At 44.4% G+C, this 21658-nt stretch overlaps 1 protein-coding gene across 2 annotated transcripts in view; it reads left to right on the top strand.

The window, feature by feature from the left end:
- ASIC2 (acid sensing ion channel subunit 2) overlaps window positions 1-21658 on the top strand; it is a 1273426-nt gene that overhangs the window by 589188 nt on the left and 662580 nt on the right. Inside the window, exon 1 of one of the 2 annotated variants that reach the window (XM_068262935.1) lies at window positions 1-1615. This exon is cut by the window's left edge and continues 413 nt beyond it. The exons of the other annotated variant lie outside the window; for it this stretch is intronic. Within the exon in view, the coding sequence (XP_068119036.1) occupies window positions 974-1615 (642 nt within the window). The 5' untranslated portion in view covers window positions 1-973. The remainder of the gene's footprint in view (window positions 1616-21658) is intronic. 2 annotated transcript variants of the gene reach the window in all.

Genomic DNA, 21658 nt, shown 5'->3' with positions numbered 1-21658 from the left:
GCAGAGCCATTTTTGCCAAGTTATTAGCCTTGCAATTGCTGCTATTACCTAATCGGGCAGACTGAAAAGCTTTCTTTTCTGATTTGTTTTTAAAAGGGACGCCGAGGATGGCTTTGAAGGAATAACTATCTAGCGTTCTTTGCCGTAGGCAGCATAGGTTTTTCTTTTAAGCCTCTCTGCCAAACAGTTTACTCCTGAGGAAAGAAAGGATCATGTTGATGCCCCACTTATTGACGAGAGGGCAGGTCAGTCGTTCAGGGGTCTCTGGGAGATTACGCCTGGAAAGCATCTGAAAGGGATCAGTAAAAGAAGAGGAGAAGCTGCAGCTAAGAAATACAACACTAAGATTTTGGCAGTGCCTGGGTAATCAGTCCGGAGGGTTTATTGGTAGCACACCTGCTCCGAAACACTCAGTGTTGGCAGAAGTATCAGGAGATTGTAACACCTTTCCTGTTTTCCTCTAAATGCATTTCACTGTCAGCAATCTGGCTTCCCTGGTATGGAGAGACATCTTTCTTAGTCTGAAGTGTGTGGGAGACAACTAGTTGCTTATATGTTATCATGCAGGCACTCAAGGGTTTCTTCTACTGAACACGGAAGGTAATATACTCACATTAATCAGAAGATCAAAGGCTATAAGGGAACCACTGGTCTTTTATTTATTTTTATTTTTTCCCATGATGATGAACATAAAATGAGAAAACTGGATCAACTATGTAGAGAAATGTCCATTTTTTAAGAAGCGTCGAGCTGAATTTAGAAGGTTTATCTTGAGTTTTATGTTTTTTTTTCCTAAACTGCAATGCCCATGTTTCCTGAGGTTCAGAGACCAGCTTGATTCTAGGCAACTGCATTTCAACTATCATTCTGGGCATTGCACTGACTGAATGAATGAGGGGGTGGCGGTGCCCAGCTGTTCTGCAGATGCCCAGAGTGAGATGCCCCCCTGCTGGTGAGTCCTTGGGGGTGTGTCATGACTCGAGAAGAGAGGATCAGGGCTTCAGCTGCCATCTGCCCCTCAGGTGTGGCCAGAAGAGATGCCCAGGTGGTACCCCCCACATGCTTTGTCACTACAAAACAACGCCGTGCCTTAAAGACACCCTCCCTGGAGCACACCAAGCTACATGGCCTAAGATACATATGCTCACCAAGGTTGGCATTTCAACGACGTGCGTTTTGGTTCCTTGCCTTCTTCACATCGCTGGGACTTCTCTTATCTTGGTCATCCAACAGGTTGCTCTATTGGTTATCTTTTCCATCACATACCAGAGTTCAGCTGGAATGGAGCAAGGAACTGGCTTTTCCAGCTGTTACTCTTTGCAACAACAACCCTGTGCGATTTCACAAGCTCAGCAAAAGCGATCTGTACTTTGCTGGTTACTGGCTCGGGCTGCTGTTAGCCAACCGTACAGCTCGACCCCTGCTGGCGGAGCTACTGCCCGAGGACAAACACAAATGGTTCCACAAACTTGCAGATTTTCGGCTTTTCCTGCCTCCCCGGGACTTTGATGGGATCAGTGTCGGGTTCATGGACAGACTGGGCCATCAGCTGGAGGACATGCTGCTTTCTTGCCGTTATCGAGGAGAAACCTGTGGCCCACAGAACTTTTCCACAGTGAGTTCCCCCTCTTCTTTAAATACATTTTATAAATCAAGCTGAAATGCATAAGTCTCTCAGTATTGTTGTGTTCATGATAAACCAAAACCGTGTTAACTAAAAGAGACCCAAGGGTACCTGAGGTGACATAAGATAAATGTGTGTGAACAGTGCAAAACATTAACAACCTGGCTGATTTTCTTATTTTATTTTGGTGCCTGAATGAGTTAATTTTCAGGCATGCAAGTGACCGCTTCTGTTTTGTACGTTGTTGGGAATATAGTAAACCTCACTGATGAGTAAATTAGTTTTCTTGGCAGATTACAACTTTTGAGGGCAGGGGAGAGATTAAAAAAACGGTCCATAGTTCATGTATTTTTACTCTTGGATATTTAATAGGCTACTGTTGAGCAGAGACATTTAATCTACTTTGTAAATGTTTAAATATAAACTAAAACCAGTTTATTTTCAGCTCAGGTTCACTTTAAATGACATATTTCTTCTACTCCCCATCCAGCCAATATGGAAGTGTCTAATTCAGTTACTCAGTTTAAAATATAGCTATAACAAATTATTTTGAGGACATTTAGCGAAGTATCACAACCAGAATCTCTGGCACTTTATGAGTTTTGAGACATCAACTCAATTTTGTTAATTTAACACGCAGATTAGCTAAAACCATACAGTTATGTGTTACAAGTAGTACACACTTATGGACATAATGAAAGCGTGAATGCTGCTCTGTTTTGCTTGCCCTGTTCTCTTTTACAGTATTTATAAAAGTTATCTATTGTATATACAAAGGGAACCTGTCACAAATCTGGGCAATACAAATCCAGCATATGAAGAAGAAATGTAAAAACTGGATATCAAAACCATAATAGTTCCAGGGAAATGGATTGTTAAAGTAATATCTAAATTTTAACTTTTCTTGCCAATATTGGCCCCACCCAGTTTACTGCCAATCCCCATGTTAGGCCCTAACATTGAGAAACAAATACATTCTCATAAAGTATGCACACACTTCAGATTTGTATCTGCCAAAATTGCCAATCATGATGATTTCGGTTGAAAACCTAAAATGTTTACAGGTTTACCCCAAAAGATAGCCTCCAGCAATGGCCTTAGCACTCTTGTCCCACAGCTGCTGTTATTGCAGGAACTAAGTAAAGTAAGGTCCAGCAGCAGGGTGCCGCTAGTGTCTCCTCTGCACTCCGTACCACGGAGCATGCTGCCTGCCCGGGAGCTGATCAACAAGTCTATACAGCTCTCATTCTAAGGCTGCTGCCTAATGCTGGGTGCACACTATGAGATTTTCTGGTCGATTTACTGTCAGATCGATTATTTCCAACATGTTCGATTTGCTTTCTGATCGATTTCCGAGCATTTTCCGATCGATTTCCTATTGAAGTGCATGGAAATCGATCGGAAAATGCTCGGAAATCGACATGTTGGAAATAATCGATCTGACAGTAAATCGACCAGAAAATCTCAGTGTGTACCCAGCATAAACTGACTGTAAAGATCACTTCCAGATAAAATGGTTGAAGGTGTGTATATAGCTATATACTCTACTGCCACTTCCCTTGGTTTGCACTATTGTAAATATTGCATGCATATGCTGCATACACATGGGCCAATCTGACTGCAGAATCCAGTTGTCCAGTCTTTTCACATTTGTGTAGCATGGAAGCTTCAACCAACTGGTCAGCTATACCTGGGCTGTCAAGTTCCTCTCTTCAAACACCATGTCAATATTTTGGGTTGGACAGTGCAAGTTTGTTAAACCACCAGGGGCGTAACAATAACTCCTGCAAGGGATGCAGGTGCAGGGGGGTCCATGGGGGGTAAAGCTTGGTGGGGGGCCCACCTAGGGCCGTTTAAGTGGCAGGAGGGGGCACAGTGGGCACACAGTGGTGGGGAACCTATACTGGTGCACATATAGACATAGCTAACCTATACTGGGGCACCTAAAGACCTGGCTAACCTATACTGGGCGAACTTATACCAGACTTCCTATACTGGGGAAACCTATACCTGGCTACCAATACTTGGAGCCTCTATACCTGGCTACCTGTACTGTATGTTTGTTTTTTTCTAAATATTACACCTGGCCTGCTTTTTCAATTTCTGTTTGGGGTAAGGGTGTTGATGGAGAAAAACACACCCTGTAAACCACACCTTACTTAATTAATTCTCATCTGCTTATCATGCTATACTAAAAACGGAGCAGTGCTTTTCAGCGCTGTTAGATTTGGGCGCAGCCGCATGCCACCATAGAGTATAATGGGAATCACATCTATAGTGGCGCTCAGTGAGTAACGTCGGCGCTGTCAGAAGACGGAGCCGAAGTTGCTTAAAAAAACACAATAATTCGGCCTCCAGCAATCGTGGAAGCCGAATTATCATTCCCCCACTATCCATGGTGGCCTGGAGGGGGAATAGTAATTAACACGGCCTGGACTTGTGCAGAAGCAGGATCATACCGGCTGTATCCTGTGCCCAAGTCTACCGGCGCCGATTTCAAATGTAAGCATACTAAAAGTATGGGAGGATCACAGCCCTAGAGCGGAACTGGGCACTTCTGAGAGAAATACACATGCAACAGCATTGCTTAGTTAGTTTGGCTTACATGTAGCCAGCAATAATGCCTTCACATAGCTTTCCCCTGAGTCTCCTTCATATGTTAACCTATACTGCTAAATAAAACATTGGATGCATGTAGGAATTCAGTATAGAAAAGGTAGTTTGAGACTACAACCTTGCTTATCCAATTAAATCTCCTTTCTCTCTAATGAGCAGCATTACTGAAAGCAAAGTAAGAGTGTGACTCAGACTAGCCATCGTGAGACATATATTGTGCAGGCGTCATGTGTTGATGATGTGTCCTCTGCATTTTCTGCCGCTTCCCAGGCTTGATGGGGTTGCAGACGGCAGAGTAGAGTGCATGCCTTGGGGCATTGTGAAGTCACCATACCAGTGTAATGAACTGAATAATGTCGTCAAACACACTAATTAGCTGTCAATCTGGACATAAAAATGTGTGAAATCTGTAACTTACATAATGTAAGTACTTGTTAGCTTATATAATGGTATACATTATCCCTGCTGTGCAAAAGTACATAGAGATCTAAGCCAGTGAACGGAAAAGTTGAATGGTGTTTATTTATTTTTATATTTTTTTTGTTTCTTTGTTTTTGCTAAGAGGCTGTTGACGCCATAAATATAACATTTATGTTAAACAGCATTAAATTCAACCCACACCTGCTGTCTGTGGTTGGAGGGAACAGTTAGTATATAGGTCTGCCTGATACTGTGACGTTTTCTATTTGTGTTATGTGTCAGAAATGGCTTAATTTCATTCCCAATACAGTTTTGTGATCATTTGCATATCTTGGGTGCAGTGGGCTGATACAAACAGAAACCCAAAGTATGCATGTCTCTTGCTTCTCACCATATTTGGTCATTTCAGGCTTGCCTATGTACAGAGACCACTCCCCCAAGGTACTCACTGACAGCAATTACAAATATTGTATGCGCCATAAAATTGTGGGGTATTACAATGACCCACTTGCTCCTGTATTTATATGGAAGGACATTCCTGGCCATTAGAAGCTTGCATTTCTTCTGGACATCCGACAGTGCAGGGCAGAATGTGAGATGCTCACATGTGTTCCAGTCATCCAGAAGCCAATTGTTCAGACAGCCTTTTATAATAATGAGTCATGCTACACAATGGTAAACCGGGCACTGCCTTCTGTGGCTGGATAATACACTAGCTAAGAGCTCCGCCTCTGACACAGGAGACCAGGGTTTGAACCTTGACTCTTCCTGTTAAAGTAAGCCAGCACCTATTCGGTAAGGAGTCCTTGGGCAAGACTCACTAATGCTGCAGGGTGGTCTACTGAGCGCACCCTAGTGGCTGTAGCTCTGGTGCTTTCAGTTCGACAAGAGAAAAGCACTGTACAAATGCATAATCTAGAAGCCTCCTTTAAAGAAAACTTCCAAGTTGAAAAAAAAACTTACCCCGGGCATCTTCCAGCCTGTGGTAGTCGATGTGTCCCTCGCCGCAGCTCCGGTATTCTGGGGTCCCCTTCATTGACATATCGGCTGCCAAGGGCTGTAGGACGCCCCAGGTAAGTAGATTTTTTTTTCTCTGACTTGTCCTTTAATAATGAGCAGACGCCGCCAGAACTATTCCTCCCAGGTGAATGTATTATTTATCATTCCTTACCTATTTACAATAAAGCGTTCAAATAGAAACAAAACATGCTCACACTGAGAAAAATGTGTCGTAATGAAGTAAAATGCATTATTAAACCAATAAATCTTCTGGTCTTCATCTCTATACATCTGTGAACTTTTTCCTTTTCTCCTATATATATATATGTGTGTGTGCAAAAAGTGTTTCAATTAAATTCCAAGAATTCAACCATTTTAATTTTTTGCAATAATTTTTTTTTTAAATTGAATTCAATACAGGTTATTGAATTTAATTTAAAAAAAAAGTGTTTTCTGCAAGATGTTGACGCTGTTGATGTTGTGAGTACACCTAATTAGTCAACGGGCTGAGACGGGGGGGGGGGGGGGCAGGGGATCGGGGGGGGATTGGGAGGGAGGGGGGAGAAGGGGGATAGGCCACCAAAATAGCCATCATTGAAGGGGGATCCCCCCGCTCGCACAGAGGGGGATCCCCCCGCCCACATAGCCACCATTGAAGGGGATCCCCCACCCACACAGAGGGGGATCCCCCCCGCCCACATAGCCACCATTGAAGGGGATCCCCCCACCTGCACAGAGGGGGATCCCCCCCTGCCCACATAGCCTCCGCATACAAGGGGGAACCCCGCACATTCCCTGCCCCGCTGGCTGCCCAGGGATTCCCTAGGGTGGCTGGATGCTTGTTCTGCACGCTGTGGGTAGCACAGATCGCTACCCACAGCGTGCAGTCAGGCACCCTGGGGAATCCCTCTGATGAGAAAAAAATGCAGCCGGCGGGGCAGAGAAACAGGAAATCTCCCTGTCGGCATGGATGAGCTCAGCTCCGTCATTAACGCTTTTTGCAAGTTTTGCTGGACGAACTCAGCTCTTCCATACCGCCAGGGAGGCTAACTGGCAATCCATATTCTTACGTTGTTCTGTTGCCATCTATCATAGAGCATGTCTACTGATGATACAATCTTGATTATGCAATTATATGTTGTAGAAGGTTTAACTGAGTGAATATACTTTGAATGGATAGGTATTCCTTTATATTACATAGAAGTGGTCAGAGTGTACAGTCAAGATTGTATCATTGATTATGAAGTGATAGCCAGTTTTCAAGTTTCATACTGTCAAAGGCTTACACCAAAGAGGGAAGTGTCAGATCCGTTTGATCCCAATCCATTTCTCCCATAACGTTCAGGCATGTCTCTTCGTGTCACTCCATTGCTCTGGTTCCTCTTCTAGTATGTCAGTTCTGCTATGTCATTCTTCATCACATCACTTCTCTCCTCTGGATGACATTAAATATTGAGCTGCCTATGGATTACTTAAGTGGGGGAGCAAAGTGTCTTATCCATCGTCAACTCAATATGATTATCTTATACGGCGGGATGCGAAAGTTTGGGCAACTTTGTTAATCATTATGATTTTCCTGTATAAATCGTTGGTTGTTACGATAAAAAATGTCAGTTAAATATATCATAGAGGCGACACACAGTGATATTTGATAAGTAAAATTAAGTTTATTGGATTTACAGAAAGTGTGCAATAATTGTTTAAACAAAATTAGGCAAGCGCATACATTTGGGCACCACAAAAATGAAATCAATATTTAGTAGATCCCCCTTTTTGCAGAAATTACAGCCTCTAAATGCTTCCTGTATGTTCCAATGAGAGTCTAGATTCTGGTTGAAGGTATTTTGGACCATTCCTCTTTACAAAACATCTCTAGTTCATTCAGGGTTGATGGCTTCCAAGCATGGACAGCTCTCTTTAGCTCACACCAGGGATTTTCAATTATATTCAGGTCTGGGGACTGAGATGGCCATTCCAGAACGTTATACTTGTTCCTCTGCATGAATGCCTTAGTGGATTTTGAGCAGTGCTTAGGGTCATTGTCTTGTTGAAAGATCCAGCCCCAGTGCAGCTTCAGCTTTTGTCATTGATTCCTGGACATTGGTCACCAGAATCTGCTGATACCGAGTGAAATCCATGCGTCCCTCAATTCAGCCAAGATTCCCAGTCCCTGCGCTGGCCACACAGCCCCACAACATGATGGAACCACCACCATATTTTACTGTAGGTAGCAGGTGTTTTTCTTGAAATGCTGTATTTTTTCCTCCATGCATAACACCCCTTGTTATGCCTAAATAACTCAATTTTAGTTTCATCAGCCCACAGCACCTTATTCCAAAATGAAGCTGGGTTGTCCAAATGTACTTTAGCATACCTCAAGCGGCTCTGTTTGTGTTGTACGTCACTCTGGCTTACAGCATCTCCTTGTATAAAGTGGGGTGATTGGTTGAACGATGCACAGTAATTCCATCTGCATCAAGATAATGTTGTAGGTCTTTGGTTCTTTGGTGCTGGTCTGTGGGTTGATTCTGACTGTTCTCATCATTCGTCGCTTCTGTTTATCCGATATTTTTCTTGGTCTGCCACTTCGCACCTTAAACCACTTAAGGACCAGAGGATTTCTGTGTTATCTGTGCTGTGTGGGCTCTCCAGCCCGCAGCACAGATCGTGAATGAGGCAGGGCGATCAGAATCCCCCCCCCCTTTTTCCCCACTAGGGGATGTCCTGCTGGGGGGGGTCTGATCGCCGCCGCTCTGTGTGGCCTCAAAGCCCCCCTCCGCAGCGATATTCCGCACTCCCTCCCCATACCTCTCTCTCTCTCCGGATCTGGGCAGCACAGGATGGCGATCTGTCCTGTACCGCCTCTAATAAGCTTTAGCCAATCAGACGGCGGCGATCCCCGGCCAATCAGAGGCCGGGGATCGCCGATCTCCTTTACAGCGCTGCTGCAGCAGCGCCGTATTGATGTAAACAGCTGGGATTTCTTCTCCGCGTGTTTACAATTAGCCTGCGAGCCACAATCGGCGGCTCGCAGACTGTTCACGGAGACACCCTGTGTGAACTGACATGAAACGGCTGCTCATGGAAACACCACTTCGACCTGCCGACGCCTATCGGCGTTAGGCGGTCATTAAGTGGTTAACTTGAACTGAGCCTGCTGTTGTCCATTTCCTTAATATGTTCCTAACTGTGGAAACAGACAGTTGAAATCTCTGAGACAGCTTTCTGTATCCTTCCTCTAAACCATGATGGTTAACAATCTGTCTTCAGGTCTCTTGTTTTGAGACCCTCATGTTGCTACTCTTCAGAGACATTTAAGAGGAGGGAAACTTACAATTGCCCCCCTTAAATACTCTTTCTCATAATTGGATTCACCTGTGTATGCGGGTCAGGGGTCACTAAGCTTACCTAGCCAATTTGAATTCCAATAATTAATTCTTAAGGTTTTGGAATCGATAACATGCCAACAGTGCCCAAATGTATGCACCTACCTAATTTTATTTAAACAATTATTGCTCACTTTCTGTAAATCCAATAAACTTCATTTCACTTCTCAAATATCACTGTGTGTCTCCTGTATGATATATTTAACTGACTTTTTTATCATCACAACCAATGATTTATACAGGAAAATGACCATTAACAAGGTTGCCCAAACTTTCACATCCCTCTGTATAATTTTTAGCGAAGGGAAGATATTTAGGAAGCATGCTAGACAATGTCAGCCCCAATGTTAATATTTTAAACATCTTTCTTTACTGTATAAAAGTAAAAAACAAAAATCAATATGACCTTTAAAATGACTGTTAAATAAACAAATCATTTCATTGCAGGAATAGTCCAATGTTTGATTTCAGACCATCAAACATTTGTTCCTTTTCTATGAAAATAAGCAGCAACACTTCACCAGTCCTATTATGCAACATCCTTTTCCTATTTTTAACCCCTTTCTCTCCTTTTTTCTGCCTAATACATAAATTAAGGTCACACTTCCTATTTAACCCTTGCGGCAGTGGAGTTATTAGATCATAAATCCATTTTCCTCTGTCATAAAATATTTTAGCTGTGTCTTATTCCATGCATTGCAGTTTAATAATTTTTCTTTTTTTATAGTTGTATTTAATTTCAAATGAGAGGGGTTGGATTTATGGCATAATATCAGATGTTCTGACAGCAGATTAACAAAAAGATGTTCTAGGGTGATCTAGATTCAGATATCTCTTCTTATTTAAATATTTATCATCGCTAAAGGCCTCACTGATCACAACTATTCACCCAGAGTGCACAAAACTTCAGTAAAGTTGTCATTTGTCATAAATGCACCACAGAAGATGCTGGCACTATATCAATTAATAATGGCTGAATGTTCATCCATAAATATGACATACCTGGTATGGAGAAGACCTCAGTGTTGTGGACGGCAACTCTTATGACTTATCAACCACAGGCCCTGAGTTTGCTACAGGGACCAATGATGAACAAGATGGTGTTGAAGGAAGGTTGGCTTGTCTACTGGGCGTGACAGGCTGGGTTTGCCAAGTGATCATGCACACAGACAGGCTCCAGGTTTGGCAATGGATCTGGTAGTCAGAAAGGCAGGTTTCGGTAGCAAGGTAGATACTCAGACAAAAGCAGAAGTTAGTATTAAAGTGGGGACTCAGGCCAGGTTCAGGATTGACCGATCAGCAAAAGGCAGACTCTATGTCAAGGCAATGGGTTCACACACTCACACAACTAACTACAATACTACAGCATTGGATAGTACTCTGAACTTAAAATGGCTGTTTGGCATGTCATGTGTCACACACCGCATACAAAAATGTGTACATGTAAGCATGTATGCACAAGTGCACAACCCTAACTTGAAAACCTCAGAAAACATGCACATGAAGACGCAAGTTCACATGTGCAGAGTTGACCTCAATAACGTGGTGCCAAGACCTATGTCACAACACATAATGTGTGTGGGCGCAAATCGCCTAACCCTCACACATAGACACCGTATGAGATGCACCAAGACGCCTGTGGCCATCCGTTCATGCCAGCCGCCTTGTCTGGACAGGTAACTGAACTTCATAGTAAGACTTCTGTTAAGGTGATTCATGGTTAATACATAGCCAGATAACTGTGTATTGTAAAGTCAGTAATTGGCCAGCTTAGTATCAAGGCAGCTCCAAAATTATATTTCAATCATTTGTGTGTAGTAATAAAGTGCTAGATAAGGGTTGGTACAAATCCACATAACTCTAGTTTGGACAGTCAACATTCAAATCAGATCACATGCATAGTATGCACTGCAACATCCCGAGAAGATAGCACTAAAGCAGCAATATAGGTGATCAAAATTCTTGTGCTCTTGTCTTCTGCCACAGCCCTGGGAACTTGAGGGTTTTGTACAGTACACTAGGTATTTTAAGCACTGCTATATGCTGGACAGAGATCTTTGTTATATTCATATCATATATATATACATTCTAGAGCACGGGTCAGTGAATAATGGCGCACAGCGCCTATGCATTAGTCATTGTGCTTCAAATTTAATTTAAAAGGTCAAAATAAACCATGCCACGTCATGTGGTGGTTAGATTTTAAAAGGCAACAGCCAATATGCATTTCGCATTTTCTCCTGAGTTTTCTTATAAATGTAATTGTGTGTATTTAAAAAAAAATATATATATGTAGATGTAGTTTTACTATTTGGCCACAAGATGGCCGCAGTGATTTTTTTTTTGTTCATCCCGTAATCGAGAGCTCTCGCTTACAGGAACTGAAGGGATGACGTGACACTTAGAAAAATCGCGGGTTTTCAAAGAAGCTGTCTGTTTTTCATACGGAGACACTGCGTTCCCATTCATTGAGCACCAGGGCAGTGGAAGGCGGCAGGAGCGTACGCGGCCAGCGGCAGTCAGTGCAGCCTATCTGGACCAATATGTCTGTCCAAATAGGTTGAAGTGGTTAAATCACTAGCAAGCAAGAAAATGCTCAGAATAATTTTGACTAGTACATTTTCACCTACTTTTTGGTACTTTTTTAATGGCAAAGTGCTGAAAAATATTTTAAATACAAGATGAAAAATCATCTCCTAGGAGAAAACTCAGAAGAAAAAGTTAATTGCATGTGGGCCAACATTAAAAACACTTCCTGGCCTTGCCAGAGAAAATATTGGCACAGTTGACCTTGATTTAGACATACTAACTAGAATTGCACTCGTAGATTAGGGGATTACAGATGCCAATGAAAAGACATTACACTATGTTTACAGTCTGTGCTCCAGAGTTGGCATCACAGAAGGGTCAGAAGTGAAAACTCCACTTTTCATCATTATCCAATAGAAGCATTGTAAATCCTGACACAAGGTTTGTTATTGTAGCAGGCAGTGTTCTGAATAATGTGAACTTTTTCAGTCTCTTTGATCGGATAAATTTTGATTTTCACAGGAGACCATTGAGGTTCTTTTCTACTGACTAGCACTATGCTGTTTGTCTGTTGAAGTGGATGATCGTATATTAACAATATCTGTTTCATACCGCGTAGTGTTCTTGGGCAACAAAATGCCACGTTTTACAGTGCAAACATCCGATGGGAGAGATTACATAGACACAATAACATTGCAGCAGAGAATGTCTGTAATTCTAGACTGCAGTAGTACTAGTACGACACCGGGATCATTTCTGATGCGGCAATTACAGAGGGCTGTTGTTAAACTGAATTACAGACACCATGTTTAATATAATGCCCAGCGAGATTATCTTTATTGCTGGAAAGTCAAATGTAACTGTGCTAACTTCATCTGAATTGTAAAGTATCGCTTTCCTGCCATCTTCTTTGTGTGCCTAGACACAAGATACTGAGGAACAGGGGCGGACTGACAACTCATGGGGCCCCCGGGCAATAGGAGATTATGGGGCCCCACATACCAGTGTTTCCCACCTTTCACGTTATATTTTTACAGACTAAGATATAATAATTTATTGACAACAGTAAATATGTTATATTGAGATATTACATAGTGACAAAAACCGCGGCGCGCCAAAAATGGGTGTGGTCACGCAACAGAATGTGGGCGTGGTCATGGGTGGGGCAAAATATACATGACCTTAGCAGTGGTGTAAAAGGTCTGCTGGGGAAGTTTGCACTCTGCCATAGTGCTTCCCCCCAAAATACATGTAATCTGACAGCATTTCACAAAAAATCCATGCAATTTGGCAGAGGTTCCTCCAAAATACAGATAATATGGCAGTCGTTCCCCCAAAATAGACGTTATCTGGCAGCAGCGGTTCCCCCAAATATACATAATTTGGCAGCGGATCACCAAAAATACATGTAGCAGCAGTGGTTCCCCCAAAATACACAGAATCTGGAAGCAGCAGTTCCCCCATTATACACAATCTGGCAGCGGTTCCCCAAAAATACACATAATCTGGCAGCTGTTTCTCAAAATACACTTAATCTGGCAGCAGCAGTTCCCCAAAAATAGTTAATCTGGCAGCAGTTCCCCCAAAATAGGTGCCCCCAGTATAGGTAACCAGGTCAAAGGGTATCCCCAGTGGAAGTATCCAGGTCTATAGGTTTTCCCAGTGCAGGTATCCAGGTCTATAGGTGTCCCCAGTATAAGTAGCCTAATCTACAGGTGTCCCCAGAATAGATAACCAGGTCTATAGATGTCCCCATTTAAGATAGCCAGGTCTATAGATGTCCCCAGTTAAGATAGCCAGGTCTATAGCTGTCCCCAGTATAGGTAGCCAGGTCTACAGGTGTCTCCAGAATAGGTAGCCAGGCCTATAGGTGTCCCCAGTACAGATAGCCAGGTCTATAGGTGTCTCCTGTATAGATAGCCAGGTCTTTTGGTGTCCCCAGTATATGTAGCCAGGTGTATAGGTGTCCCCAGTATAGCCAGGTCTATAGGTGCCCCCAGTATATGTAGTCAGGTGTATAGGTGCCCCCAGTATATGCAGTCAGATGTATAGGTCTCCCCAGTATAGCCAGGTGTATAGGTCTCCCCAGTATAGCCAGGTGTATAAGTGCCCCCAGTATATGCAGCCAGGTGTATAGGTGTCCCCAGTATAGCCAGGTTTATAGGTGCCCCCAGTATATGTAGCTAGGTCTATAAGTGCCCCCAGTATATGTAGCCAGGTGTATAGGTGCCCCCAGTATATGCAGCCAGGTGTATAGGTCTCCCCAGTATAGCCAGGTCTGTAAGTGCCCCCAGTATATGTAGCTAGGTCTATAAGTGCCCCCCCAGTATATGTAGTCAGGTGTATAAGTGCCCCCAGTATATGCAGCCAGATGTATAGGTCTCCCCAGTATAGCCAGGTCTATAGGTGCCCCCAGTATATGCAGCCAGGTGTATAGGTCTCCCCAGTATATGCAGCCAGATGTATAGGTCTCCCCAGTATAGCCAGGTCTATAGGTGCCCCCAGTATATGCAGCCAGGTGTATAGGTCTCCCCAGTATATGTAGCCAGGTGTATAGGTGCCCCCAGTATATGTAGTCAGGTGTATAGGTCTCCCCAGTATATGTAGCCAGGTGTATAGGTGCCCCCAGTATATGTAGTCAGGTGTATAGGTGCCCCCAGTATATGTAGTCAGGTGTATAGGTCTCCCCAGTATATGTAGTCAGGTGTATAGGTGCCCCCAGTATATGTAGCCAGGTGTATAGGTGCCCCCAGTATATGTAGTCAGGTGTATAAGTGCCCCCAGTATATGTAGCCAGATGTATAGGTCTCCCCAGTATAGCCAGGTCTATAGGTGCCCCCAGTATATGCAGCCAGGTGTATAGGTCTCCCCAGTATATGCAGCCAGATGTATAGGTCTCCCCAGTATAGCCAGGTCTATAGGTGCCCCCAGTATATGCAGCCAGGTGTATAGGTCTCCCCAGTATATGCAGCCAGGCTTGTAGGTGTCTCCAGGAGGGGAGACAGCCAGTGAAGGAGGGCGATGGGCATAGCAGCGGAGAAGGGGGGAAGTTTCCCCCCCCTCCTCTCACCTTGGGGCCCCCCTTCCTGGCTCTCCCCTCCGTAATCTGTAAGACAGCTGGAAGCGGCTGACAGCGGGCGGAGACTTACCGTTGTTCAGCCACCGGAGGCATCGCTGATCTGTGTGCAGCTAGTCTGGGCTTCTCAAGCCCACACTAGCTGCACACAGATCAGCGATCCCTCCGGTGGCTGAACAGCGTCTCCGCCCGCTGTCAGCCGCTTCCAGCTGTCTTACAGATTACGGAGGGGAGAGCCAGGAAGGGGGGCCCCAAGGTGAGAGGAGGGGGGGGGAAACTTCCCCCCTTCTCCGCTGCTATGCCCATCGCCCTCCTTCACTGGCTGTCTCCCCTCCTGGCTGCTCAGGGTTCTATGGCGGGTGGCGGGCCCCCCCTGACCACGGGCCCTCGGTCCGTGCCCGAGTGCCCTAATGGTCAGTCCGCCCCTGCTGAGGAAGGGAAGGGAATTTCCAGGGTAGGGGTATCAGTAGCTTTATAAGTTATTCTCAATGTGGTTGATTCATGAAACATTTTTTGTAATTTTTAATGCCTGTCTTCTCATCTTACCATTTTTGCTTGCTTTTTCCTAATAATTCATTAATGTTAAAGAGACACTGAAGTCTCTTAAAAATCATCTTTTGATTATACAATCCTGTGTAATGTGATAGCCCTAACTAAACCGCTGCACACCCGCCGTCGAAATTTATCTAAATCCCCCCTAACTCCCCCTCCCTCTCCCCTGCTAAATCCATGGCTTTTTTGGTTGTGGATTTTGCTGCCCTCTACTCTTCTGTGTGAGGCAGAGCTATGAGCCGCAGCTCTGCCTCACACGCGTCTGTCAGCGGCGGATCTCCGCCTCTCCCCCGCCCCTCTCAGTGAAGGAAGACTGAGAGGGGCGGGGAGAGGCGGTGATCTGGGCTGACAGACGCGCTGAGGGCAGAGCTGCGGCTCATAGCTCTGCCTCTCACAGTTGCGCTGCCCGGATTGCACCCCGGGGAGTTTGGGGGGGATTTAGTTAGATTAGAGCGGCGGGGATGCGGTGGTTTAGGTAGGGCTGTCATATTACACAGGATTTTATAATAAAAAGATGATTTATAAGAGACTTCAGTGTCTCTTTAACCACTTGATGACCCAGCCTTTACCCCCCTTAAGGACCAGCGCTGTTTTAGCTGATCTGTGCCTGGTGGGCTCTACAGCCCCCAGCACAGATCAAACACCAGGCAGAGCGACCAGATCGCCCCCCTTTTTTCCTCAATAGGGGGATGATGTGCTGGGGGGGGGGTCTGATCGATCCTGCCTGCGTGTGGCTGGTGGGGGGGGGCACCTCAAAGCCCCCTCCACCGCAGGATTCCCTCTCTCCCTCTCCTACCTCCCTTCCCCGGAGATCCGAGACTGCACAGGAACGGATCTGTCCTGTGCAGCCTCGAACAGGCTCCTGCCTGTCATGTGACAGTGATCCCCGGCCGCTGATTGGCCGGGGATCGCTGATCTGGTACAACGCTGCTACTGTTAGCAGCGTTGTACAAATGTAAACAAAGCGGATTATTTCCGCTTGTGTTTACATTTAGCCTGCGAGCCACGATCGGCGGCCCGCAAGCTATTCACGGAGCCCCCCGCCGTGAATTGACAGGAAGCAGCCGCTCGCGCGAGCGGCTGCTTCCTGACTAATTAGCCTGCAGCCGGCGACGCAGATTTGCGTCGCTGGTCCTGCAGCTGCCACTTTGCCGACGTGCGTTGTGAGTGCGCGGTCGGCAGGTGGTTAAGCACAACTGATAAATGTTTTGCGTTCATTTTGTTTTAAACCAGGTATGCGCATGCGATTTCTCTTGCTGTATTACCAAATGGTTCATGACAGGTTGTAGGCTGCAGGCCGGTTCACATTGGGCACTTGGCCGCTGCTTCCCAAGGATCGCGTTTGGGTCAGCGTTTGCGATTTGCGCGTTTGACTTCCATCAATAGAACGAAAATCGCAGCACAATCGCCCCAAAGACTCTGCATACATCACATTTGTGATTGAAATTGCAAGCACCACAGTGTGAAAGTATCCATAGGGATACATTCGTAGCAGCGTTTTGCTGATTGCCGGCAAGCACCTAGTGTGAACCAGCACTGCCCCGTAACAGCTTTTGGATCAGCACACTTGAACCATTGAGAGACATGGACATTACCTTGCACAATCAGTTGTAACTGACAGCTGCTGATATATAACTGACAGCAACTGGTTTATTTTAATTCTGACAAAATCTTGTCAGACTAGAAGAGATCGATGTTAGAAGAAAACGATGAGCTTATGAGAGGAAGTGACGGCAAAGTAAGTATGTAATATTCATTTGCAGGTACATCATGTGTATATTTTAAATTTCACTCAATTCAAGTCTCCTTTAACGTGTGGCCATTCAGCCGACACAGTTTACCTTTTTACTCCCATTCCCCACATAGGAATTCATTTTCGCTGGCTTGGCAAGTGCATGTGTGCATGTGCATGCGTGCATTTTTTCAAAAATATATTATATATACCTATAATCGGTCACTTGTGTAGCGCACAGTGCTAGTGTCTATGTGCAGCCTCCAAGACAAGCTGCACAGTAAGTATCAGAGTAAAATCCTAAGGGAAGGTTCTCTTCTTTACCCTTATCATATGAGAGTTAGATTCCATTAGTGGAATCCAGGAAAGCTTTGTACAAATGAATGCGAATGGAAGTATTGAAATAGGCTTTATACATATGCAAGAGATTTGTGAAGTTTTCCTGGCTAGGCTGTGAAAGATCTGTGTGAGTTGGAAGCCTTTGTAAACTCATAAATAGTTATTAGAAGTCGCTTTATTTCATGAAGGTGTTTTGTGACTCTCCGCATACACCTCATTTCCAAGTCAGCCAATATGACCTGGACCAGACAGCCTCTATACATCACAGGGACATCTTACATGCACTGTTGTCTCCTTCTATAGACACAGCCAGGCAGATGAGGAAGGGGTGATAGATGAAGACTACAGGGTTCAGCAGTAAATCTAATTAGCAAGATTTGCATTAAGCAGGTAGAGAAGACCGAGCCTCGCGGGGACAGTTGGTGGACTACACAGGGGGGATTCATGCAAACCTTATACAGGAGAGACTGCTTACTAAATCTTCCTGACAAGCACTGCAGGCTACTTTGGATTTGATTCCCTCGACTCACGTGGATTGTACAAAGCTTGCCCATGTTCAAACAGCTGGATTCACTATGCACAGATCTCTGAACCATGTGAGGGGAGAGTAATTCTTTGCAAATTCGCAATCTGTCAGAACTCATATGTGGCTTGAATCCTATAAACCGCAATGCACCGACATCACTTGCCAGAGCAGCAAGAAGGTCTCCTGTGCTTTGTGATTTTTTGAAGATTGGTCTACCATGGACTAGTACTATGAATGCTCTGAGCTTAGTTTTTAATTTTTGTTTTGGGAGATCCACGTTCTTAACTTTTTAAATGATACCTGAGGTAAAGTCTTTATGCCCGCCGCTCCCCCAATTCTCCCCCATTCCCCTCTGTTCCCTCATAAATGCCTCCATGCGTTGCGCCAGATCACGCACTATACTGTGCAAGTGCTGTTGACCCATTCATGCGTAACCTTGATCGTGCACTGCACATGCGCACTACATAATGACTTGTGGTGCACATCCTCAGAGTGCTCAGCTATGGGAGCGTGATCAATGACGTGTGCTAGGCCAGTGTTTGTGCAGTAGTACACGACCTGGAGTGATATATAGGGGGACGGTGGAGAACGGGGCAGTGGTGGGCATGAGGACTGCTGCCTTTACATGCATTTGTACAAATGACTTTGTCTCCGGTATCCTTTAACCTCCCTGGAGGGTTTTTTTAACCTTTTTTTTTTTTTTAATTTTTTAAATTTTTTTTGCATGTAGCTAGCCTAGCGCTAGCTACATGCTTCCCCCCTCCCTGCGGCGTCCCGCCGTATGCACCGATCGCCGCTGGCGCGTATGCCCATCCGGAAATCCCATTCTGAATGGGATTTCCATGAGGGCTTCCCCCATCGATGTTGTGACGTCAGAGGGAGTCCCAATCCACCCCTCAGCGCTGCCTGGCACTGATTGGCCAGGAAGCGCCTGGGTCTCGGGGGGGGGGAACCCTCTGACGCGGCGAGTAGCGGCGAATCGGTGATCGTTAATAACATGTGTAATACTCCTTCCCCATCCCCCCTCCCTTCCTCCCCCGGTTTAACCCGAAACAGGGGTCTGTCATTGCCGCCACACTTATGAAATAAAGAGCTTTAATACATTCAGCTGTGCCAGTCCTTGTGTTTTACATGATGCAAAGTCTTCTGCAGACAAGCTTGTGGCTGTAAGGGGGGGCAGAGTAGAGAGCTGAAGGTGTTATAAAGTTGTTTAGGGTTATGGGATTGTAAAGAAATGAGTGAGAAGTATGACTGTTTTGCTAGTGAGAGAGCTTCCCTGAGCTAGAGCAGCATGTTTCTGTAATGAAGGAAGTCATCTACAGTGGAGCTTTTCCTCCACCATTGTTCTGCCATCCTGGACCATGTTTTCAGTTGTTTTATGGGTTCAGTCAGCCAGGGCTGTCTGTTGGTGCGGCAGGGGTGATTGTTGTTGAGAGGGGCATCTGTGTTTATGACAGCAGTGATTATGGTGGAATAGTAGGTGGATGCTGTCTCAGGGTCAGTGTAGGGTGACAAGGAGCACAGGGGTTTCAAAGAATCAGTCAGATATCAGAGGTCAAGGTTGCAATAGTTCCTGCATAAGTGGGGTGGAAGTGTGTGAAAGTTACAAGATTGTGATCTGAGAGGGGAAATGGAGAGTTATTAGCAGTTGAAACTGGGCAGAGTCTGGTAAATACTAGGACCAGTGTGGCCATCTTTGTGGGTGGAAGTAGAGGACCACTGGGAGAGGTTATAGGAGCAGGTGAGTAATAGGAGTTTGTGGCATTTAGTGGCATTTAGTGGTAGTGGAGCAGTTAGTGTCAGTCCCCAATGATGATGTAAGGTATGTCAGTGGAGAGAAAAAGAAGCCACGCAGAGAAGTGAGTGGCCAATGTAGGTGGAGGCAGGTCCAGAAGGACATTAGATGACAGCAATCTGGAAGTGATTAGCAGAATAGACGTGGACAGCATGAACCTCAAAAGAAGAAAAAGGCAGTGAAGGTTCATGTGCAAGTGGTGTATAGGAGCAGTGTTGGGAGAGAAGTCCCACCCCGCCCCCATGTTTACCACCTGATCTAGGAGTGTGGCTTAATAAGTCCACCGTATGAGAAGGCAGCTGGAGACTCAGTCAAGTGGAGTTTAGTCTATGGATGATGGTGTCCTACAATGGGGAGAACAATGCTTGAACAATGGGGAGAGAGAACTAAGAGCCCAATATAGTGTAGTATGTATTGTATGGATAACAGACTGTTAAGAGAGATACTCACATAGGTGGGTTACCATAAAGGCAACCACTGTATAGGCAGGCGGAGAGAACACTCTTGACCCTACTCAGGTTTGCAGAGTCGTTCTCTGTAGGATCAGGAAAAAGTGGTGACAACCCTTCAACAAGGGTGAATAAATATAATGCAGCAATGTAGAAAATTAGGTGTCAACAGAATAAAATACTTATAATTTACACTAAAGCAACACGAGCAGACATATCAAGGCAACAAATTGTTTACCTAATCACTTTGTTAAGTATTTATACTTGGGGAATAGGTCACCGACCTAAATTAACATACTACTGAGAGAAAAAGAACTAGATTCCCCTAATATTTGATAGTTATTAGCTAAGAGTCGTGGCTAATATATGGCCAGAGACACCTGAATCAATGAAAAAATCTTTATTCAAAACCAGCTCATAAGGTAAAAACAATTAAAAACAGGCAGCCAGACCTGGTACACAGGCCCCTGAATAACAAAAATACATAATTGAGTCAAGTGTGCAAGTGTTACATATTTATAGGCTTTTCACTATAGTATTGTGGACCTTCCATGATATTTTATCATCCAGTATAGCACTAGAATATTAGCATTTGCACTTTGTGTTGAGCAGGGAATTTGTATAGGAGATTTTATATGTTTGTACATTTCATCATATGCTTCTCCTGGGATATGGATTTGTGAAACAGATGTCTCTAGTTTATACTTCTTATACATAATTTTTGGACACTGTTACCATATTTATCACAAGGTACCCAGGAGAACTATTGACCTCTTTTATGATATATTGCACACTTGACTCAATTATGTATTTTTGTTATTCAGGGGCCTGTGTACCAGGTCTGGCTGCCTGTTTTTAATTGTTTTTACCTTATGAGCTGGTTTTGAATAAAGATTTTTTCATTGATTCAGGTGTCTCTGGCCATATATTAGCCACGACTCTTAGCTAATAACTATCAAATATTAGGGGAATCTAAGTATTTTATTCTGTTACTGAGAGAAAAAGAACTAATCTGGTTAAAAATGAAGATAGTGGTGCACCTATCTTCAGGTATACGACACAGTCCATTTCTAAAACCACTTTAATTTAGGCCTAAAACACTACAAATTGCAATAGGTTTCACAGGAATCTCCTACTCACTCAGACAAAAAAATCTGAATCATTGATCCAAGAAAAGAAATGTATAACAATTAAACTTTATACAAATGCTGCGCCTCTAATTACCTGCCTATATGCAAACTCCTCCTTCCTTGAGTTTCTTAGGACTTGATCAGGTCATAGGCCTTACCACTCCAAACACCACAAATCTCTAAGTAGCCTCCCGTTTGTATCATTCTGTGTGTTGCAATGGGGTCATTATTTAAACAATTCGATCCCTGGAACAAACTTTTGCAATAAAAGATTTCTAGAAAGTCATGTGTCAAGCAGAGGTTGCAATTTGGATGGTACTTGGAGACTAGAACGGAGATATATGTAGGATAAATATTGTGGAGAGCTTTGTAGGTTTGAGGTAAGTTTGAAGTTAATTGGCAGCCGGTGAAGAGATTGACAAAGAAGAGCAGCAGATGAAGCACAAGAAGAGTTAGGGATGAGGAATATAGACTGGAGGGGTGCA

This window comes from Hyperolius riggenbachi, chromosome 12 (genome assembly GCF_040937935.1).
Source record: "Hyperolius riggenbachi isolate aHypRig1 chromosome 12, aHypRig1.pri, whole genome shotgun sequence".
NCBI classification, from domain to species: domain Eukaryota; kingdom Metazoa; phylum Chordata; class Amphibia; order Anura; family Hyperoliidae; genus Hyperolius; species Hyperolius riggenbachi.
This window is presented reverse-complemented; position numbering and strand designations above follow the sequence as displayed.